The sequence below is a fragment of the Bubalus kerabau genome, chromosome 1 (genome assembly GCF_029407905.1).
Source record: "Bubalus kerabau isolate K-KA32 ecotype Philippines breed swamp buffalo chromosome 1, PCC_UOA_SB_1v2, whole genome shotgun sequence".
NCBI classification, from domain to species: Eukaryota; Metazoa; Chordata; class Mammalia; order Artiodactyla; family Bovidae; genus Bubalus; species Bubalus kerabau.
This window is the reverse complement of record NC_073624.1, coordinates 184,942,955-184,967,189: the sequence shown is the minus strand read 5'-3', so window position 1 is coordinate 184,967,189 and position 24,235 is coordinate 184,942,955. Positions and strand designations below refer to the sequence as shown.

The following is a 24,235-nucleotide window of genomic DNA, read 5'->3' as shown; positions in this document are numbered from 1 at the left end:
ACGAAACAGAAGTCAGCAGGATACATGTACGCGTACGGCTGATTCCTGATGCTGTCCACCTGAAACTATCACCATGCTGTTCACTGGCTATTGCTGTTGTTTAGCCACTACATTGTGTCTCTTTTCTGACCCCATGGACTGTAGCCCGCCAGGCTCTGCTCCTCTGTCCGTGGGATTTCCCAGGCAAGAATACTGGAGTGGGTAGTCAGCCATATCCTTCTCCAGGGGATCTTTCCAACCCAGGGATCACACCCACGTCTCCTGCTTGGCAGGCAGATTCCTAACCACTGAGCCATCAGAAAACCCTGTTAATCAGTTATACTCCAATTTAAAATAAAAAGTTTAAGGAAAAGCTTAATAGCATCGGCCCATTCCAGGGCTGCCAGCCATGGGGCTGGAAGGACTCTGTGCTTGTCCAGCTGTGGAGACAGCAAGGCAAAGGGCTGTCCAGATGGAAGTGGTGGACTGCTGCCCCCCACCGGCCCTGTCTGCAGGACCCCTGGCTGGCCCGGGCTCTCCTCCTTGCCCATACCTCCACTTGCTCTGGCCCTGGCAGGGAGCTGAGTGTGTAAAACGTGGAAGGATGTGAGTGTCCACTGAGTGGTGAGTGGTCACCACTGAGCTGCAGGGAGGGGGGCCTGGAGGGACCTGCTGGGAGCACCAGCCCAGGTTTGGGCAGTGGCTGGGAGCTATGGTTTCCATGGTGACCATGACATCCGGTCTCAGGAGAGTGGCTGCTCACGGCCAGCTTCTCTGATGGTTACTGGGAAGAGGTGCCCACCTGGGAGCCGGTGTTATGGTCACTTTTAGATGGACGGACCCGCCTTCAGAGCCCCATTGCGGCTCTGTCTGGGCCTGTCTGCGGTCATCTGACTGGGGACGGCTGGGATGGGCCTGGGTGGTCTTCTCCCTCGGGGTCACCAGCAAGGTGGGGATGACTCAGGACTGGGCATTGGGTCATTCCCCTCCCCGGGGACTGATTCTCAGAAAGTCTTGCCCAGCCGCCCCATCCCTGGCCCGGAAGGCCCAGTTGCCCTGGGATGAGGGGAGCAAGTGTAGGGCGCCACGTGGTCTCAGGGAGGATCGACAGTAGAGCCCCGGCTCCCCAGTGGAATCAATTAGAAAAAAAAAAAACGAGAAAAGAAGAAAGAGAAGGTGCGCAGGCCTCCTTACCATAAAGCACGTCCTGCCTTTTCACCACCTCCCTCTTCTGTTTCTTCACATACTCGGGGTCCACAGAGAGGCTCCAGGACTCAGCCTCGAACTCGTGGGCGTCCGCTTCGACCTCGCCTCTCAGCGAGGCAGTGTAGGGGTCTGAGGGAAGGACAGGAGGCTGCTGCTTGGCGGCTGGGGCCTGGCTGGCTCGGGGGCTACCCTCCGCCCTCGTCCCCTGGACGCCCGCACGTGGGTCTCGATGCCTCCCAGAGACTGGAGCCCACGTGACACCCGGGGAAGGATCGCGGCGATGGTACCTTCTATAAAGATGGGCTCAGTGCTGGAAGATGTAAGGAAAAGCGAGTCATCGGCCGCCTGCTTGAGCTTCGCAAACAGTGTGTCAGCTTCATCCATCTCTCCTGTGAGTGGTCTAAACAGACATAAACGCAACTTTAAAAAACTTGAATTAAGTGCACACACACACACACACTCATACACACACACAGTCTATAAGAGCAAACCAGGTTGTTACTTGATTTGAGTAGATACTATTTGAGAACTTTCTGGATGTCAATATAAGGCTTAACTCTGTCATAAACCTGTTTTTTTCCTTTCTTTTTCTGGCTGTGCTGCGTGGTTTGTGGGATCTTAGTTCCCTGACCAGGACTGAACCTGCACCCCATGCCGATCCAGGGATCAAACTCCGGTCTCCTGCATTATAGGCAGATTCTCTACCATCTGAGCATCAGGGAAGCCACCCAAGTACACTCTACAGGTGTATTAATTAAATGCTTTCTTTCCTAGCCACTGGTGCCCTCATGGAATCCCCAGAATTCTTTCCAGCCAGAGCAGGGTGGACACAGCTTCATTCCCAGTCCAGACTAGAGGGAGAATCCTTTCTAGGGGAAAAGAAGATCAGCTTCTTGTCCCACCGACTCATGCAGCGACATTTTTTTTTAACATGAGGTTTTCTACTTGAACGCTGCTGAATGCAGCACTTCGAGAACCACCTGGAAGCCCTAGGAAAACCAGTCTAAAGCATAAATAATACGATACAGACTCCGCAGCGACCCCAGCAGGCTTCCTGCCTGGTCTGCAGGACGGAAAGGAGCCCTGTCCAAGGGTTCTTCAAGAGCAGGAGGCAAATTGGCTCCAAGTGGCTGGGGACCCCAGAACACACCTTTTTTTTCCCTTCCCTTTTGAACTTTTTATTTTGTATTGGGGTATAGCTGATTAACAACGTCGTGATGGTTTCAGGTGAACAGTGAAGGGACTCAGTCATACATATACATGTATCCATTCTCCCTCAGACCCCTCTCCTATCCAGGCTGCCACATAACACTGAGCAGAGCTTTCTGTGCTATAGCGTAGGTCTTTGTTGGTTATCCATTTAAAATATAACAGTGCAGAACACACCGTTTTTGAAAAAGGAAGAGGAGTGAATCTCCCAGGCAGGTGTTAATGGGAATCTTGCCTTTTGGTGGTGTGGTCCTGCCGAGGGTCTCCTTCTGGAGAGGCTGTCCGAGGGGTCCCTGAGGAAGCCTCCCCACCTACCCACTTCCTCCCTTCGCCAGCTCCTGGTGGCAAAGGGGGTACCTCACTCACCCGAGTCTTGTCCCGGTTCCTGCTGGGCTGGGTGCTGGCTGTGGACCCCCCTTCTGCGAGACCGTCATGCCGACATTCCTGGTTGGGCGCGGGCTGCCATCGGACAGGAGGGTGGCCCTCGGGTGCTCCTTCAGGGATGCTGCGACGGAGGCAAAGACAGAGTGGGTGCTGAGGAAGTGGGCAGGGTAGCGCAGGTGGCCCGTCGGGAGGCCCTGCTCCGACTGGGGCCGCAGCGCCGACAGGATCTTGGAGGTCAGCAGCTCGTTGTCCAGGAAGATGCTCTCGCTCCACTTCCTAGGGAGAGAGCCGTAGAAGGAGAGCTCAGGGCGGCTGCGGGGCGCGCCCTCCCTGTCGCCGCTCTTGGAATGCCCGTTCCCCATGGTCACGCTCTGGGCACTGAGACTCGGCTGCTCTGTGCTGTTTTTATACCCTGGAGGAGGGGGGTGGGATCCTTCTAGAAATGGCAAGCTGGTTCTCTTACTGTATTGGCTGAAGCCGTGGGTCTGGAGGGCAGGAAGTGGGTCCCCACTGTGACCATTCAGTGTGGAAATCGCACAGGATTTTCTCCTTGGGTAAAACACCAACAAAACGGCAACTCCCCGACTCCAGACCCTTTCTGTCTTGGTGGGGAGAGGGGGCAGATAGTAAGGATCAGCTTATATCCGCCACAGAGAATCTTAGGATCACAGACTAGGGAACTCGTACCGACATCACACACGCGATTGTAATTAATCTGAGACCAGCTGTCAGGGTGATTTTGAGATGTGGAGACCACTGGGTCTCTGATGCTCGTAATCGCTAACAGAATCTGAGGCTCTGATCCTATAGTAGGAGGTGATCGGAAACCAACCAAACACACAACAGGGGCCCAGCAGGGCTGTCTGTGCTCATCAGCTCGTTAATTGCAGAGCTGGGATGTTACTGTTGATAGCAACTTATCCCCCCCAACCCTGCCACAGATCATAAACTTGAATGTGTTCTACTCATATGTGAATTCATTCAATCCTCTCAGTAAGTGTGAAAGTAGGCAATCTTATCTTCACCTTGATAAATAAGGACACTGACAATTAAGAAGCCCAATGCCACTTATATTTGATAAATGAAAGCCCATGATATACGCACAAGATGACCTGATTCAAATCTATAATTTTTTCACACTTGTTACTAGCAGTGCCTTGCATGTTACTTTAAGGTCACAATCTATGGGCGAGTACTGATCTATTATAACTATACTTGAAGTCATGATTATACTGGATTTTGGACACACACCCCCCCAAACACAATACACACACACACACATAATAAAAAACAATAACAACAAAACCAGAAATCTAGCAAGAGACTGGATGTCGAGTGGAAAGGATGTTGAACACAAGTAAGAGACCAAGAGAAATTTGAAATTAAAATAATTTCAAATTATTTTTAAAAAATGTGATGCTAGAATTAATGTTTTAAAAGTGCAAATGTAATTTTTGCCTTTTTTAATTTAAAAATATGTATTGAAGGACTTCTCTGGTGGTGCAGTGGTTAAGAATCCACCTGCCAATGCAGGGGACGGGGGTTCGATCCCTGGTCCGGAAAGATCCCACAAGTGATGGGGCAACTAACCCTGTGCCACACAACTACTGAGCCACTGCTCTAGGGCCTGGAAGCCACAAGTACTGAGCCCATGTGCTGTAACTACCAAAGCGTGCGTGCCTAGAGCCTGTGCTCCGGGACAAGAGAAGCCACCACAGTGAGAAGCTGGAGCACCGAAACTGGAGAGTAGCCTCCCTCGCTGCAACTAGATAAAGGCCTGAGCAGCAACAAAGACCCAGCATAGCCAAAAATAAAAATATGTACAGGGAAAAAAAAGTGTTGAACATTTAGATGCACGGTACCCGCTGATCCCTCCCTCACTGATGGAAAAATGCAGCTCTTAGAAAGCCAGGCTGTCATTAATTAGGCTGATTTTTTGCTGCCTCTTTTTTGACAAATCCACCATGTAAGTCAAGCCTACTTGGGACGGGCTGCTTGGCTAATTTATTTATTTTTAGGGTGAAAGCCACATTTAAAAGCTTTGCTCTAAGACAAACAGCAGCCTTTAAAAGAAATCTGACCACTGGCATTCTAGATCTGGCTCCTGGGTCCCCAACGCACCCCTTCCCCGTCCCCTGGTTTCTCTATGTCACTCGAGGAAAGTAGTTGGGATTCTGGTTCTGAGCAGCACGGAGACTGGGTGGTGCCATGTGCTCGGTGATCTCAGACGTCCTGACATGGAGATTGTAAATGGCTAATGGTGCCTGTTATCGTGGTAGACACAGGTGACCGAGCTGTCGCTCATATACCAACACCTGTTTGGCAAAGGTGAAAATTGTAAACCGAGGCCTCCACGGTCCCTGGCAAGTGCTTCCCGGCATTTCTACACCCAGTGAACTCCACCTCGGCAATTATGATCTATCTGGACGTACAAACGGGACGAACGCAGAGACAAAGCCTTTGCCCAGTGTCCTGGTGTGGCTGGTAGGCTGTTCCTGTGACCCAAGGTCCTGCCTGAAGTCGGATGGATTCTGCTGTAATCGAACAGCCCACAGAAGAAAAGGTAACTGGGAACACCCTTGAAGAATCACGGCTTCCAGAGAACTTTTAGAAAATGATGGATAACACTAAATCTACAGTAAGTGGAATCAGAGCCTCCTTGGGGTGTTGGGAAGACACTTTGAGGTTCTTCCATCTTGGTCTTGCTTAGGGATCCCAGGTACCCCTGGACTCTCAGAAGGGGAGAAGGGACAAAATTCCAGGTAACACAATGCTGAGTTGGCCCCGACAATGTATGCCATGATTTACTCATTTACTCTCATTGCTGTCTGTCTCCTTGGTAGGAGGGAGGAAGGGTCTCTCACAAAGTAGGCACCGAGAAATCACTGTTTCACAGGATTTTACTCAACTAGAAAAAGGAATGAAATTCTGACACTTGCTGTAATGTGGACAAAATGTGAGGACACAATGCTCAGTGAAGTAAGTCAGACATGAAAGGACAAAGATGGTCAGATTCCTCTTCTAGGAGGTCCCAAGAGGAGTCAGACTCCCAGAGACAGAATGCAGGATGGGCTGAGGTGGGTTCCCGGGGTGGGGGAGGGAAATGAGGAGTTTTGTTTAACATGGACAGAGTTTCAATTGGGGAAAATGAAGAGAGTTTAGGAGATGGATGGTGGTGATGGTTGCCTGACACTGTGAATGTACTTAATGCCGCTGGATTGTACTCTTCAAAACGGTAAGGCTGGAGCCTTAGTCACCGGACCACCAGGGAACTCCTAAGTGACTCACATTTTTCACCTCAACTATCTCTGCACGTGATTGTGAACACCGCACAAGTACTGATTCGAAGGTTACAGGAGGTGAATCTGCAAACATGGAATCCAAGAATAATGTCGTCCGTCCATACAGTGGAATACGAGATACTCAGCCAAAGAAGGAACGAAAGGTTGAAACATGCTCCTATGTGGATGGACCTGGGAAAAACCCTGCTGGGTGAAAGTCAGGCACGTAAGATCTCTCAGTGCAGGATCCTGTCTCTAGGAAACATGCAGGATAAGCCCATCTACAAAGGCAGAAAGCAGATTAACAGGTGCCTAGGACTGGGGGCTTCCCTGGTGGCTCAGACGGTAAAGATTCTGCATGCAATGTGGGAGACCTGGGTTCGACCCCTGAGTTGGGAAGAACCCCTGGAGGAGGGCATGGCAACCCACTCCAGTATTCTTGCCTGGAAAATCCCACAGACAGAGGAGCCTGGTGGGTGAAAGTCCGTAGGATTAAAAAGAGCTGGACATGACTGAAGCGCCTAAGCACAACAGGACTGGGGGAGATTGGAGGGTGACAGCTCATGGGTATGGGGTTTCTTCTGGGGGGTCTAAACTTGACTGCACAAAAAAAAAAAAATGAGAAGGGGTTATTTCCCTGATGATCCAGTGGTTAGGAATTGGCGCTTTCACTGTCCTGGGCCTGGGGTTCGATCTCTGGTTGGGGAACTAAGATCCTGAAAGCCACGTGGTGTGGCCAAACAGTTTTTAATTAAAACATTTTTTTTAATCAATAAAATTGATTGCAGCGACTCTGAGAACATTAAAAGCCACTGCATCGCACACTGAAATTGGTGGATTGTATGGTATGTGCATTGCATCTTGGTTAATGGGTAAACTGAGAAGAAGGGCCATCTTTCTGCAGGAGGAGAGAGAGCCAAGGGATCTGTAGGCTTGACACCCACTGTGAGTGAATCTTGCTGTCCCTGACTCTAAGACAGCCAGGAATCTGTAATTATCCTGCCATCGTGTTCTCCTACACCAGCACAGCTACGGTGGGGCAGATGAGCAGTGGCCAGGCGCTGGGATCTGGGCGGTGCTGTCCGCACTGCCATGGGAGCCACCCGGGAGCTTAATTAGCACCCTCTGCCCACAGCTGAGAGGTGCCATCGACCGGTGTGCTCCTGGCCCACTGTGGCCACCCATCCACCGTGGAGGGGACCCAGAGGAGAGGGAGGGACAACAAAGAGAAGTGAACGGTGAAAATGGAAAAAGTTCTCGGCCCGGAGGAAAAAACACACCCTGTTCTCAGCCACAAACACAGACAGCACTCCGTTCTCAGGAATTTTTTTTTTTTTTTCAAACCTGGAATCTAGAAAAATAGTGTAGATGATCTTATTTGCAAAGCAGAAATAGACACAGACATACAGAACAAATGGATGGATATCAAAGGGGAAAGGGGTGAGGCAGGATGAACTGGAAGCTTTGGATTAACATATATACACTCTATTGACAGTAGGTATAAAATCGCTAACTGATGAGAACCTACCGCACAGGGAACTCTACTCAGTGCTCTGTGGTTACCTAAATGGGGAGGAAATCCAAAAAGGAGGGGATATATGTAAACATACGGCTGAGTCACTGTGCAGTACAGCAGAAACTGACACAACATCATAAAGCAACTGTACTCCAAAGAAAATCAATAATAATAATAAAAAAAGATGCTACCCTGGGTTGGGCTTCCGGGTGGGAGAGCCTCAGACCGGTCATATAATACAGGTATATATCCTAAGCCTGGTGGCTCAGACGGTAAAGATTCGGCCTGCAAATGCAGGAGACCCAACAGACAAGGGTTCGATCCCTGGGTTGGGAAGTTGCCTTGGAGGAGGGCATGGCAACCCACTCCAGTATTCTTGCCTGGAGAATCCCATGGACAGGGGAGCCTGGAGGGCTACACAGTCCACCAGGTTGCAGAAGCAACTTAGCACCCACACACCCTGGGTTATGAATCATATCCCTCCTAATGTTCTTCAATGAATAAAAGCAAATAACGTAACCACTTTTAAAAATGTCCTTGCTGCTAAAACCACAAAAACAAAAACCCCTGTTTTGTCTTGGTTTCTTAAAGAGTGGTCTCTGAGCAAATCAGGTGACGAAGCTGGTGTGAGAGCTGAAGTGATCCCACCTTGAGATGTTACTTGGGTGACAGACCCCACGCTGTGCAGTTCAGGTGAACAGGGGCTAATTTCTATCGCATTTAGGCTCCCGAGTGAGCTGCCGTCTATAAATCCCCTGATACACCAGCAGGAACCCATCAGCCCCAGCGGGAATCGTAAGGACCCACAAGGAAAGTCTATGAATATGACTTAATAGTTACAGACCTGTTGAAAGTAATTTTTCAAGGAAACCCATCAAGTGACCATCTTAATTGGACTTAAACTGTCCTTCTATAATCTAGACCCACACTGGCTTCCAGAAACACTGACTTCCAAATAAGAATTTTAAATTCTCACCAACAAGGATATACCCCCTGTTGTTATACCAACAACCATATACCCCCCTGCTGTATAGCATAGGGACCTATATTCAATATCTTACAATAACCAATAATGGAAACGAATCTGAAAAAGAATAGATATACATGTATTGTTGTTGTTCGGTTGCTAAATCGTGTCTGACTCTTTTGCAACCCCATGACATGACTGTAGCCCACCAGGCTCCTCTGTCCATGGGATTTCCTGGGCAAGAATACTGGAGTGGGTGGCCATTTCCTTCTCCAGGGGATCTTTCCAGCCCGGAGATCGAACCCGTCTCCTGCACTGGCGGGTGGATTCTTTACCACTGATCCACCTGGTATTACTGAATCATTTTGCAGTACACCTTAAACTAACACAACATTGCAAATCAACTAGACTTTAAAAATTTTTTCAATATTCTAAATGGCAAATTCCTCCTGTCACTCTATAGGAAACCAACTGGAAACATCTCTGGGAGGCAGCTGGGCCAGGGCACCATGTTCCTGCAGTTTTCTACTGCAGGCCAAGCAAGTGGATCAGACTGGCGGCATCTTTAGGCAGGACCAGACTTCCCCAGCCGCCCAGCAGTTTTGGAGGCTTGGCTTCAGAACAGCTCCCCCATTTCTCCCATTTGGGTGAGGTCCTGGGTCCTCCTCCCACCACCTCCATTCTTTGTGTCTGCAAGAACTTCGCTCCCAGGCTGTGAGTGCCGCCTCTCTCTAGAGAGTTCTAGCAAGCACAGGCTGCAGGGAGAGTGTTCCAGAGACAATTAAGAAAATCTGATGCCAAGTGGTTTTCAGTTCACAGCTCCAGGCTTGGCGGCTGCCTGAGAACAGACTGAATCGATGCTGAGACAACTCATTGATTTCTCTGCCTTGCTTCATTGTATGTTATACAACCGAGGCGGCATAAAAAAGAAAAAGAAAAAATGCAGGAGGCAAAAAAAACCAACAACCCCAAAAAACAAAACCAACAGCCAAACCCCAAATCTTAACCCCCCGCCTCAAAGGACAAAGAAAACAACAACAACAAAAAGGCATACTGTGGTTTAGAAGTGTAAGCCAGAAAGAACATTCTTTGTGGATCTGAAATTACCCAGTTAACCAAATACACAGCCCCCTCACTCCCAATTACGTCAAACCAGCAAACACCACTATAAAAAAAAAAAAAAAGTGGTATTTTCTTGACTGTGTGTGCAGAAGACTTAAGCATCACAAAACAGTATAAAAGTAGAAATAACCCATAACATCACCGTCCACAGTTAACTGGTACTGGAATGAAGATTTGCAAGTTGAGAATTAATGTTTAATACTGAGTGATTTAGAGAGCCATGTTGAAAGCTCCCTCATGTATAGCAAAAGGATAATATGGTAGCAAATACCACATCTTTTGCATAAATATTGTACAGGACATGTGGGTTATACCATCAAGTGATATGCTTGCAAATCACAATCATACAAAATATTCCATATTCTCTATGGATAATTCTGGAAGTTAAACATAGAAAGGACAAATGGCCATGTCTGTGGGCATAAACATGAACTTCAACCTAAAAACTTCATGTTTTTCACAAACAAAAACTCAAAATGGACCACAGATTTAGAACTACAGAACTATTCAGAACTAACATAGGAGATAATCTTTAGGAACTGGGGCTGAAATGGTGACGAGTTCTTTGCTGTGACACCAGCAGCCTGATCCACAAAAGAAACAAAAATGTTTTTAACTCTTCATCATAATTAAAAATGTTTGCTTGTGGAAGATCTCTTAAAAGGATGGAAAGACAGGCTACAGAGTGGGAAGAAATATCTGCAAACTGCCTGATGAAGGACTAGCATCTAGAATATATAATGGACTCTCAAAATCCAATCGTAAAAATACAAACAACCCATTTAGAAAAATGAGCTGAAGAGATGAAGACTACATTTCAGCGAAGAAGATATTGAATGATGATGTAAAAAAAGCACATGAAATGATGTTCAACATCACTCAACCGTCAGAGAAATGCAAACTAAAACCACCAGGGACCATCACTACCAGGATGGTTAAAATAAAAAAAACAGTGATGATGCTAATTGCTTGTGAGGATGTGAAGAAATTGGATTGCTCATACATGTCTGGTGAGAATGTAAGGGAGTGCAGTCGCTCTGGAAAACAATTGGGCGGTTTGTAAAGAAAACGAAACAATTGCATTCCTGGGTATTTATCTCAGAGAATGCAAAACTTCAGTCCAGACAAACACCTATGCACCACTGTTCACTGCTTCTTTGAGGCCCAAACTAGAAACAATACATGGGTCCTTCATTGAGTAAAAGGCTAGACAAACTTCGGTCTACCCACAGGACGGAATACAACACACAACAGTCAGGGTGGGTCCCACAGGCATTGTACTGAGATAAAAGAGCCAACCTCAGACTTCCCTGCAGTGGACTGGAATCCACCTGCCAATGCAGGGGACAAGGATTCCATCCCTGCTCTGGGAAGATCCCACATGTCTTGGAGCAACTGAGTCTGGGTGCCACAGTTAATGAGCCTGCCCTCTGGAGTGTGTGAGCTGCAACTGCTGAAGCCTGTGCTCTGCAATAAGAGAAGCCACCGCAATGAGAAGGCCCTGTGTGCCACAACTGGAGAGTAACCCCGCTTGCCACAACTAGAGAAAGCTTCAGTGCAGCAATAAAGACCCAGCACAGCCATGAATAAATATTAGGAATATTTATATTTCTATAAATGTAAATAAAGGCATTAAAGTAAATATGCAAATAAAGTAAGACAAAAAAAAAAAAAAAGAAGAAGAATTCCTGCAGGAATGTGAGCATCGGGAAACTGAGTGGGAGATATATGGAAACTCTGTACTCTCTTTGTAACTTTTTTTATAAATTGAAGACTAATCCCAAACAAATAGTTAATTTTTTTTTTTTTTAAGTTCAGGAAGAACTGAGCCTTGTTAAAAACAAAAGAATAATTTTTGAAAAGATATGTGTGTGGGCACTCCAAGTTATGTTTAAAAAGGACTAGAATGGGCCAGGCCCTTCTTGGCAGAAGGAGGAGACAAGCAATTGAAAATATTTATTTAGGGATACCCATGTTCAGCAGTGGCGTTATTCACAGTGATGCTGAGGCGGGAGCAACCCAAGTGTCTATAGGTGGAGGAATGGATAAAGAGATGTGGTCCATCCATAGCACTGGGATTTTATTTTAGTCTTAAAAAAAAAAAAGGAAGGAGATGCTGAGCCTGCCACACTGTGGATAAGCCTTGGGGACATGATGCTCAGTGAGAGAAACCAGACACAGAAGGACACACGGTCTGATCCCACTCACAGGTGGTCCCTGGAGGAGTCAGATCCACAGAGACAGGAAGTGGACAGTGCGGCGGGGGCAGGGCAAGGGGCCAGGGAGTGAGTGTTTCATGGGGATGGAGTTCCAGTATTTTGAGACTCAAGTTCTGGAGATGGATGGTGGGAATGGTCACACTGTGTTGTGAAAGTACTTTCAGCCACTGAATTGTGCCCTTAAGATGGTTAAGATGACAAGTTTTTAGTGTATTTTATGACTATTAACATCCCATTAAGGGACTCAGAGTGTGTCCACACAATACCACGTGATGGAGAAGAAATGAGACTCCTTCACTGTGGTTTCTGTCTTCATTCCATGCAGGTAAGATGGCCCCTGGACTGCGAAGGAACAGAAACAACACACTTTGAAGATCATCAAGGCTCAAGGCAGGACTAGGCATGCGTACCTGACGTCAGCTCCTCAGGGCCAGGCACAGCACAGCCCAGGGACATAGATGGCACCAAGTGAAGTCCCTAGACTGAACGATGCTCGAGTGGGACATGGACACAGCTGGCTGAGCCTGTGTGGAGCACCTCTGGGGGAGCTGGGGAGGACAGAGATGACAGAAGGGCAAAGCCATCCTGATTGGCAAAGAGGAAGGAAGTTAATCTTACAAACTTGATGTTAATATGTGGCAAAAAAAAAAAAAAAAACCTTCTGGGCTGTGAGCATGGGACATAATGGGCTGAGATTCATGGGTTTCCTGTTCCTTGGAACAAATCAAGACAACTCCGAGAGGTGTGCTCTGCAGCACTAGAGGAGAGTAGACAGAGAGAAGGTGTTCATGGTCGCTACAGCAAATGGCCTGCTAGTCCCTGGGCGGTTCTGGGCATAGTGGGGAGACAGAGTGGATACGGGCCCCTGGGGTATAAGTTAGGTACTGGCTGAGTCCCTTGTGACATCCTTGTAAATTCACAGGGGGATTAAGAACCCATGAGCAGAGCTTGAGGGACTTTAAAATTTACTGGGGCCACACTTCCCTGCTGGTCCTGTGACTAAGACTCTGCACTTCCAATGCAGGGGACCACCTGGGTTCAATTCCTGGCCACGGAACTAAGATCCCACATGCTACAAGAGCCCGCATGCCACAACTAAAAAGGTTCCACAAGCTGCAATGAAGATCCTGTGTGCTGCAGCTAAGACTCGGCACAGCCAAATAAATAAATATTTTAAAAAATTTACTGGGTGTCCACAAACACTCAAGCTTGGCAGTGGACCGATCTTACATAGAAAGAGGGTCTCCAGTAGAATGCCAAAGAGCTCTGTCCTTGGCCTTGACTGAGATGAGACCATAGGAGCCTTGCTTATCAAATTCACAGATGACAGGCAGCAGAGACGTTGCCCCGGATTTTGTTTGTAAATAAAGACAGAGAGATGAATTAACACAAAACTGTCTTGGAGAAATTACTATAGAGGAAATACCAAGAGATCCAGCAAAGATGGCGGGTGTGGGGCAGTTCCCACCTGTAGCAGCAGCACAGGTGAAAATCCAGGCGGGCGTTCCAGGTGCCTGCCAGCAGCTCAGTAAACCAACAGCGTGGTGCACACAGGGCTGGGTCACCTTAGGTCACAGCAATGTCAGTGTGATAACCAGAGCCAGGAGGGCTAAGCCGCTGGCCGGCCAGGCCTGCCTGGGCATTTACCTTGGGCCACGGCCAAGTCCAGTGAGTTCACTGCCCCAAAGTGGCACCCAGGAAGCCACACGGTTTTCTAAAAAGTACCAGAGAGGGTGGCACACAGGGGGCCCCGGGCCCCCACAAGGGCCCGGTGGGGCATGCCTGGAAGGTTGACAGACCCACCAAGGGGGCCCAGCTGTGACTGGAAAGGAAGGGGTGGAAGGTTGGGAGCGATGCTTGGAGGAAAGAAAGCACAGGATGGTGTCCATGCAGGACAGGCCTGTGGGCGGGTATGGAAGCAGGTTCTCCTGGGGCGCTGCCCTACGCAACAGGTGACGGTAACAGGTGAGGAACTGTCGCTTTCCTGTAATTATTAAACACTTAATAGCAACCGCCCAGGATTCCACAAACCACACGGAACCACCGCTCCTGTTTCAGCACATTCTTTTCCATCTTTATTTCTGTTCATTTCAAAGAGGAGGTCATGCTGTCACCCACCGTTAACCATTTCTGATCTGCAAAAACCACCTTTCCCCACAGTTGGACCTCATATGGGGGTGAGCTCTTGCCAAACTCAATTTTGCATCCCACCTTTCTGCTGAGGATGTGTCATAAACATTCTGTCAGCCTGTGAAACACACTGCGGAAAGCTTGTATTATGGCTTTTGTACGGAAATCTTCTGCAATGGCTGTAAAATCACTTATTGGAGACGACCACTCCTCTAATAGGCTTCCCACGTGGCGCAGTGGTAAAGAATCCACCTGCCAGTACATGAGATGTCATGAGAGATGTGGGTTTGATCCCTGGGAGGGGGGGGCGGGGGGGAGATCCCTTGGAGGAGGAAATGGCAACCCACTCCAGTATTTTCCTGGAGAACTGTCCTGAAGAACTGTCCAGTATTGTCCTGGAGAGTCCCATGGACAGAGGAGCCTGGTGGGCTACAGTCCATGGGGGCCGTAAGAAGTCAGACTTGACTGAGAGATTGAGCGCACATGCCCCTCTAATGTTGTGTTGTGATGTTTCCTGTGGTTATAAATTAAGCTGTGATGGACATCTGCATGACACACTTCCATCAGCAACGGATATTCTGGGATAGATCCTTATTAGCAGCTGGGCAACCCCCGTGGCCCATTTCCACAGTCTGTTCCCCCCATCACAATGCAGACTGTCTGGAATCATCCTGATAGTGGGGTAAAAAAGACCCTGTGTTTTCAATGCAGGGGCTGCAGGCTCGATCCCTGGTAGGGGAGCTAAGATCCCACAAGACTTGCAGCCAAAAGAAAAACAGCTCAAAGAGCTCTACTGAGCCAAAAGCACTCTGGTGAGCTGGGGGTATGTGGCCTCCCCCAACCAGGGAACTCAGACTTGACACACTTCCCAGGAGAGGCGGGGTCCCCTCTGCACACACCCTTTCTTTCCCCCATTGTCCCTGGGGCCCCTCCCTGGGCTCTTCGGGAGCCCCTGCCCCTCTGTGTAGGGCCCTCCCTCTGTACCCGTGAGACACGCCCTGGCCGTTTGGCCAAGGCTGTGACCTCCTTGAGAGGCTGCCTGCCCAGACTTGCCAGCCCCGTCCCTCCTCACCTGCTGCCTGCGCGGCTTCCCACGCACCTGGCTAGTAGTCCCCATGGCTTCAGGATGCAGTCCTGAGTCCTTGGCCTGCTTGGGACAGACTCTCTGGGATGTGGGCCCTTCCTAGGCCTCACCTCTTGCCACCATGTCCACCCTCGGAGGCCTTGAGGACCCTGGCCCAGGCGCCCCTTTGCTTTGCCAGCTTTGGGGCCAGGCCAGAGTCCCTCTGGGTTGCCCTGCCCTGCTCCCCACCCTCAAGGTCTAGGCCTTTCGGTGGTTTCTTTACCCTCCCCCACTTTCACTGCATCACTCAGGCCTCATTGAACCTTGACCCCCATGAGGGTAAGGGGCGGGTGTCACTCATCTCTGTGTGACATCACTGGCCATCTTTGGGCTCAGGGCACAGGTACACAGGCAGATCTCAGCCCTGCTGGGAAGGTCAAAGGCAGACATCCAAGGGTGAGGCCTGCAGTAGTCAGGTACAAGCCTGTCCAGCCTGTTCTTGGTTATTTCACTTTAAAGACACGTGGTCACCTTTGCACACTTCTCCTGGGGTCTCTGTGGCTCTCTTGTTACCCTAGCTGACTTCATGAGGACTGCCTCACCCCCTCACACGGCCCAGAGACACCCCCACCCTTGGGAACTGGGCAGACACGTCTGCCCTTGCCCTTGGCCCACCTGGCTTTCCTGGCAGGTTTGATTTATTTTTGTTGTTGTTTGGCCAGTTGCTGAGTCGTGTCTGACTCTTTGTAAACCGAAGGACTGCAGCACACCAGGCTTCCCTGTCCTCCACTATCTCCTGGAGTTTGCTCAAATTCACGTCCATTGAGTTAGTGATGATATCTAACCATCTCATCCTCTGTTGCCCACTTCTCCTCCTGCCCTCAATCTTTCCCAGCATCAGCGTCTTTTCCAATGAGTCAGCTCTTCCAATCAGGTGGCCAGAGTATTGGAGCTTCAGCTTCAGCATCAGTCCTTCCAATGAATATTCAGGGTTGATTTCCTTTAGGATTGACTGGTTTGATCTCCTTGCTGTCCAAGGAACTCTCAAGAGTCTTCTCCAGCTCCACTGTTCAAAGGCATCAATTCTTTGGCGCTCAGCCTTTGTTATGGGTTTATTTATTTACTTATCTATCTATCTAGGCCATGCTGTGCAGCTTGTGGCATGTGGGATCTTAGTTTCCAGATGACGGTTTGAACCCTGGCCCTCAGCATTGAATGCTCAGAGCCTAACCACTGGATCACCAGGGAAATTCCTCCTGGCAGGTTTTAAAGCTCTGTGTCTGAAAGCAGACCAGATGGAATCCCACTACCCATTTGGAATTGGGGTGGTGGGCCAGGCCGCCTCTAGTTTGTCCGGGGAAAGAGAGAGAGGGGCTGTGGGTGGTCTTGTCTCTAGCCTTCCAAGATCAGAACCTGGTTTCCCTGGGGCTCCTCCAGCCCCAGAATTCTGAGAGATGGAGGAGGCTCTTTCCACATTGTGAGGTGACCTCTGATTAGGAAATTTTGATGGCACACGAAGGAAAAACTTGGGTGCATGGGGAGAAACCACACTCTTCCACGAAAACTGTTCAAAGCTCCTTTTCCTTCTAGGACATCTGAGAGTTAGGGATGCTTTGTGGCGTAAAACATACTCTACCTGGAAACATTCATGTGAGACCTTTATTCTGGCAGAAGTGGGCCAGTCTGTCCCCATTATCCCTCAAGTAGTTTAGCATCATTTCCTCATAGGGACATGATGTGTAGAAAAATATTACTCTGACATTGCAGGGAAAAAAAGAGGCTGGGGTAGGGCAGTCAGGCACAGCTAGATTTTAGTACCCAGTCAGTAGATGTTAATTATGTTAATTAAGCAGCTGGTGTACTGCCTACAGTCAGTTCTTAACATTCTTAATAAACCTTAACTTAAAAGTTTTTTTTGGCTGGGGGGAACACTGGCTTAATTATTCCACCAATAAATAAGGTACATCTCTAAATTAATATCTAATGTCAAGATGGAATTTCTCTAAATTATTCTTGTTTTGTAAAGATAAGAGCTAACTAAAGCAAACTGCTATTGGTGAGTCATCTTAAAGAAAAAAAAAAAGAACAAAGCAGAACATTCTTGGGCTTAAATCCAGGCAGCTGCATTTTATGCTCCTGGAGAAAAATGTAGTCCAAACTCCTTACCTGCACAGATTGCTGGCTGAAAAGAAATGGTCCTCAGGAAACTCAGGTAAGGGCTCATGCAAAAATGTCACCTTTGTCACTGTTATCTGGATTTGATGCCTCAATTATAGTAGAGGAATGAACTTAGAAAAAAAAAATTTTTTTTTAAGATAAAATTAAAAACCAGCCAATACTCTTGTCATCATTCACCAATGACTCTGCCCCAAAATCTGTTTGCCCGGGCGGTACGCCGACAGCTGGCATCACAGCGAATATAGCCCAGAAGGTAAAGAACCCGCCTGCCGCTGCAGGAGCCACAGGCTCGATCCCTGCGTCGGGAAGCTCCCCTGGAGAGGGGAATGGCAACCCATTCCAGTACTCTTGCCTGGAGAATCCCATGGACAGAGGAGCCTGCTGGGCTATAGTCCGTGGGGTTGCAAGAGTCGAACATGACTGAGCACAGCACAGGGCATGGTCTTTGTATCGTTTTAATCATTTCCCTGTTGTCAGATGTCAGATCCATGTATTTCAATAACATACGCAAGCGTCAAGGGGACAGAATTGCAAAGGCAGAGATTAGAAAACGCCTTATGATTTCAGATCTGCGTCAGTAAACTGCTTCTCCAAATAAATGTACCGACGAGAACAACACTGCAGGAAAATAGGAAAACGGGAGTAAGGAAAGATAACCCTGGGAGGGGACACAACAGAATGACAGCTAGCCGCAGTTGCAAGGGATTGTGGGTATTTCCCCTCATTTTTCTGTTTTCCAAATTCCCTGTGATGGCCATATGACCTTTATAGTTAAAAAAAAAAAAAAGAAAAGGTTACTATTAGGAGGAAGCTGGGTGCAGGGTGTGTGGGAACTCTGCACAATCTTATTATTATTATTTTTTTTTTGCTGAAGCTGTGAGGTTTATGGGATCCTAGTTCCACCACCAAGGATTGAACCCAGGAACTGGTGGTGAAAGTGCTGAGTCCCAGCTACTGCACCGCCAGGGAATTTCTACATGATCCTTGTTGTTTTTTTTTAGATTTTCTTCAAAGATCTAAAATTATTTCAAACGATTTAGCATTTGGATGGCTGGAGGCTTCTTTAAATTTCTGATTAAAAGGAAATTAGAGAGGAGAGTCTCTACCATAGGTTTGGTTTCAAGCAGGAAACCTGACAAATTTCCATTAATGGAAAGGCTGTTGGATCTATACCAAATGGCAAGCAAATAAAAGTGCATTTATCTACTTTAAATATTGAAGGTCTATGACTTTTAAAAAGAAGTGCTGGGGGCTTCCCTGGTGGACCAGTGGTTAAGACTCCACGCGGGGGCTCGGGGTATGAAGAAGAGAAACAAGGAAAAACAAAGTGGGCTTGGGGGGAGGGGACACTGTCATGGGCCTTTAGAGGTGCCTTGGGTTTATACTTTTTCCTTGAAACTGAAGCTACAGAAAAGTTTATGCATGAGGGTCTTAGATCAGATTTGCCTCTGGAAGTGGCTGATGCAACCAGGGAGCAGTAATGGAAGGAGCCGGGGTGGAGAATGCCAGGACTGCTGACACGGGGGATGGGCAGGGGCAGACTCAGGGCAGGGAGCGGGGACAGGTGGTGACTTTGACCTAGGATGGGAGTTGCCCAAGCTGCTTGGGAGGTCTCAGGTGACAGCTAGATGCAGGAGTGGGGCCCTCAAGAGACAGTCCAGAACAGGGATGGAGACTTGAGCAGACGACAGTACCTGAAGCCAAGGAGTGGACGAGACTCCAGGGCTGGAGAGACTGCTTTGCAAAGCTGCCTGGGGACTGGATGGGGCAAGACATGCCAACGATGGTCCTCAGGGTCCCTGGTTGCTGCATGTAGTGCAGAACAGTGGGCAGAGGGAGTTCATCTCAGAAGCACTGCTTCATCAACTGAAATCCGTAGGCTGTTTTCTCACAGGCTGTCATTTAGTCCTCGTTCTCCATCCTGTATTTCCCTAGTTGCTAATTTAGACCAATGGTTCTCATCCTGGGGTAATTTTGGCATTTGGGGGACATTTGGCAGCATCTGAAAACAGTCGAGATCATCATCGGGGGTCGGGGGTGCTCCTGACATCCTAGGTCACTACTAAGGATACTGCTCAGCACCCCAACCACAGAGAACCATCCGGCCCCAAATGTCCACAGCGCCCAGGGTGGGAAAGGCCAAGTGAGCCCGGACATGGAAACTGAAACATTCCTTGCCCTGAAGCCCACCTTGCTGGCTTCAGTCACTGAGACTTGGGGGCTCTGATGACACAGAGATGGGGGCCACCCTAAAGCTTTGATAAGCAAACCTTCCACATCTGTGTCTTTCTAAATTACATGGTAAATGACTGGTCAGGACAGAGCAGAGGATGGAACCCAGGAGCGGTCTCCCTCTAATTAACTCACCGTATGTGAGCACATGTGCTCAGTCACTCAGTTGTGTCCGACTCTGTGACCCCATGGACTGTAGCCACCAGGCTCCTCTATTCATGGGATTCTCCAGACAAGAATAATGCAGTGGGCTGCCATTTCCTTCTCCAGGGGCATTAACTTGCTAATTAATGCCCTTTGGGAACTTTCACCCAACTTATTATAAGCCTGGCTAAAGGGTGATTAGCTCAGAATCATCTTAACGTCTCCGTGTACTTCTTTCTTCTGCCCCAAGAATGTTGTCTAGGAGCAGATCTGGCCTTCCCATCGCCCGGTGTTCCAGCCCACTTTCCTGGTCGACTGACCAGACCGTCACCTGCCCGAGGAGGAAACAGGCTGCTGTGACAGCATTTCTTCCCAGGGATGCATGCTGGCTGTAGGGCTCACAACCGCAGCTGTGATGACCCACTCTTCTGGGTGACGGAGGCATGACGGCGGGTCGGCTGTCTCTAGTTGGGGGATGGCCCTGGCCAATCCTTCTGCTTCCTCCCCAGGCCTGAGACCACACTTGCCAGATGCCAGATGCTTCTGCTGGGATGCCCAGGAATGTCAGAGGTCATGGGTATCTGAGACTTGCTTTTAAGTTCTTACAACTCTCTGGTGTCAGGCGCAACTAGCGTAGAGAAGCCTTACGATCCAACAATGAAAAACCAAACGACTGATTCAAAAATGGGCAAAGGGTGTGAATACATATTTCTCCAAAGAACATACAGAAAGGGTGCAACTAAAAGACTCCGCATGCTGTAACTAAAATCCTGCATGCCACAGGTAAAAGAGCCTGCATGCTGTAACCAAGACCCAGCGCAGCCAAATAAATACATACTTTTTAAAAAAAGATAGCGAGAAGTAGCCAATAAGCATGTGAAAAGCATTTCAACATCCCTATTGTTAGGAAAATGCAAATCAAAACCACGATGAAATGCCACTTCACACCCACTAGCATGGGATGATGTAAAATGACAAGGGTAGGGGAGGATGCAGAGAAACTGGAATCCTCCTACGTTGCTGGCGGAAATGTAAAGCGGTGCGGCTGCTTTGGGAAAGTTTGGCAGTTCCTCAAAAAGTCAAACGAATTACCATGCGGTCCAACAATTCCACTTCTGGGTATGGACCCAAGAGAACTGACAGCAGGGATTCAAACAGGTATCTGCACACCCGTGTGCATAGCATCGTGATTCACAACAGCCAAGAGGTAGAAGCAACCCAAGGCTCCGTGAACAGATAAATGGATAAACAAAATGCGATATATCCATAAGATGGAACAGTACCCAGCCTTTAAAAGGAAGGAAATTCTCATGCCTGTTACAAGCTGGATGAGCCCCAGGGACATCATGCTCTGTGAAACAAGCCAGTCACAAAAGGACAAATACTGCATGATTTTACATATACGAGGGGCTGAGTGTAGGCAGATTCTCAGAGACAGAAAGTAGAATGGTGGGTAACACAGGCTGGGGAGCCAGTGTTTCATGGGGACAGGGTCTGGGGAGATAAGAAAGTCCAGGAGATGGATGGTGGGGATAGTGGTGTAGCAATGTGAATCTACACTTAAAACCAGTTAGAATGTTTCCTGAAAAAAAAAGGCACGACTAGTGCTAGAGGGGCCTTGCCCTTCAGAGTGAGGCTGCAGCTCGGTCATCGTGGATTTCAGCTTCCTCCCACAAACCTGACATCCTGGGCGTCTTTCCTCTCTACTGACAGCTATCTTGCATGATGGACAAGGCCCTGAGAGCTTCCTCAAGAAACTGGTTCCGACACCCAGGGAATTGCTCAGGGCTCTAAAAGTGGCCCAGAAGGTCCCTGCTGCCCACTTTTAGTGGTCGCTCCTCAGAGCTCCCTTAGTGTTTGACAAGGGTGGTTCAGGGAAATAAGGAAACAAAACTGCTATGTTTAGTGTTTTTGAGTCATTCTGATGAACAAGTTTACCCACTGCATGGAGGGGAAGGGGAGGCAGCAGGTAGGGAGGGGGAGGAGGGGTGTCTCTGGAACTTTTTACCAAGAGTAAACTAGTAACTACCATGTGATCCAGCAATCCCACTCCTGGGTACATATCAGGAGAAAAGTTTAATTTGAAAAGACACAATGCAGCCCTATGTTCATAGCAGCACTATTTATAATAGCCAAGACATGGAAGCAACCCAAGTCATCAACAGATGACTGGCTTAAGAAGATGTACACACCCACCCACCCACCCACACAATGAAATATTACCCAGCCATAAAAAAGAATGAAATAATGCCATTTAGAGCAACACGGATGGCCCTCGAGATGATCATACTAAGTGAAGGAAGTCAAACAGAGAGAAACAAACATCATGGGACATCACTTATATCTGGAATCTTAAAAAATGATACAAATGACCTTAGTCACAAAACAGAAACAGACTCACAGACATAGAAAACAAACATGGTTACCAAAAGGGAGAGTGCCAGGTAGGAGAGATGAATTAGGAGTTTGGGATTAACATATACACACTGCTGCTGCTAAGTCACTTCAGTCGTGTCTGACTCTGTGCGACCCCATAGACGGCAGCCCAGGAGGCTCCTCTGTCCCTGGGATTCTCCAGGCAAGAATACTGGAGTGGGTTGCCATTTCCCTCTCCAGTGCATGAAAGTGAAAAGTGAAAGTGAAGTCGCTCAGTCGTGCCCAACTCTTAGCGACCCCATGAACTGCAGCCTATCAGGCTCCTCCGTCCATGGGATTTTCCAGGCAAGAGTACTCAATAAGGATCTACTATATAGCACAGGGACCTATACTCAATATCTTGTAATAACTCATAATAGAAAAGAATCTGAAAAAGAACACACATGCACACACACACACACATATAACTGAATCACTTTGCTCTAAACGAACATGATATTGTAACATGATATTGTAAATGAACTATTGCAAATGAATACTTCAACTAAAAAATATTCTATAGTGCTAAAAAAAAAAAGAGTAAACTAGTAAGAATCACTCCTAAATGATAACACTGACCACCAGGGCGAACAGCCTTCCGACATGAGGATGAAAGGGCAAATCGGGTTGGGAGGACAAAGGTGTGATCGCGATGCTTTGATACGAACATGGCTGGGAAGGACGGGAGGAGGACGCCCCTGCACAGCCCAGGCATGTCCCAGAGCTTATCTGCTTCCCTTTGCTCCATTTCCCACCACTTTCTGGTATCAGGCAAAGAGACACCTTCCGCCTCATTCACAAGGAATTCAGACCCTAAAAAAAGCATGCACTTTGTGGATAAGTTATTTCATCCCTCTGAGGGCAAGGCCAGAGGCAGGACTGTAGGGGCCCCAGCAAAACCATTCCACCCGCTGAGGCCCCGCTAGCAAGTCGGCAGGCTTTCCTCATTGGCATGTTGTAAACAATTACGCAAATTCAACTGACTGTCCAGAAATCAGAATGACGTGATAAAAACATTTTAATGAAAACAAAGTGATTTTGAAAAGATTAATTCAGGTGTAGCTACGACACATCTGAAATCTTGCAGAAAACCCCAACTGGCCTGATTATGTAATAGTATTATTTTTCAAACCTTTAATGCGGGAAATAAAGAGCAAACGTCAGCAGAGGTGGCTGTGAGGAGGGCAGGGGGAATCAAACACTTGACGCAGGTCAGCGGGTTTCTCTTTCAGTAGATGAAAACCATTCTGTTCAAGGAGGAAGGCAGGAAAGAAAAACACAAACCTACAATGCTAAAAGGAAAAACAAAACTGAACCTTGCTTGCAATGGCCTGGGAAATTATTCAAGGGCACTGCACGTCTGTGAAGAGAACTCAAATGGTGTCAGAGGTTGGGGAGGCTTAGCAAGAAGACCTTTCATGGGGAGTTCCCAGTGCACACTCACACCTGCCAGGAACTCCTGTCCCCTCTGTAGGTGTGTCCCTCACCATATTTATAGGATCAGAATCATGGGCCTAGAAAGAACAGGAAAAATCAGGAGTCTGTTGTAAAATCAGGTGGTGGCAGACTCTGGCCCTTGGGCCAGCGACCGGTTTTAGTCAATAAAGTTTTATCAGCAGCCAGGCCACGCCCACTTGTTGTCTGGGACTGCTTTAGCAGGTAGGGCAGCTGTGACCAAGGCTCTGTGGCCTGCAGAGGCTGTATTTACTCCTGGGCTTTTTATAGAAAAAGAATGCTGAGCCCTGGTCTACCGTATCTAATTGGTTTGTTTTCGAAAGGAGGGCCTATTCCCTGCAATCAACATGCACCCAGAAGGGCTCATGTGATACTCCCCTTTTTAATTCCTGACACACACAGGGAATGGAATAAAGGAAGCAGGGAAGTGGTTTAGCTGTGTGGAGTCATTACTGAATTCCAGAGCCCTGAAACGGCTCATGTTGGTAGCAAACAGGTATGAGGGGTGGGTTTCTGACCATCTCAAGATCCCCACTGTCCTGAGAATGCTGGTTCTAACTGGCTCCTACATTTGGAAAATTCCAGAACCTTGCAAAACCTTCATTAGTATTCCTTTTAGTACTGCAACGCTGTGAGCTTGAATACATTTTAATATATCTCATGTCTCAAGGTCAGGAAGAAAACACTTTTCATGTGCTTATGTAAGCTAGGTGGAGGGCTGGGCAGACAGAACTT

The 24,235-nt window shown here is 48.1% G+C and overlaps 1 protein-coding gene across 3 annotated transcripts in view; it reads right to left on the bottom strand.

Annotated features, from left to right (window-relative positions):
- The window catches only part of ARHGEF18 (Rho/Rac guanine nucleotide exchange factor 18), a 52,861-nt gene that overhangs the window by 18,078 nt on the left and 10,548 nt on the right, over nt 1–24,235 (bottom strand). The window contains exons 2-4 of one of the 3 annotated variants that reach the window (XM_055545414.1): nt 2,761–2,899; nt 1,473–1,585; nt 1,174–1,314 (exon numbers count right to left, since the gene is read on the bottom strand). In XM_055545414.1, the coding sequence (XP_055401389.1) occupies nt 1,174–1,314; nt 1,473–1,585; nt 2,761–2,828 (322 nt within the window). In that variant the 5' untranslated portion in view covers nt 2,829–2,899. Of the gene's footprint in view, nt 1–1,173; nt 1,315–1,472; nt 1,586–2,760; nt 3,156–24,235 lie in introns of those variants that run through there. The other 2 variants (XM_055545418.1, XM_055545409.1) reach the window with 2 other exon arrangements.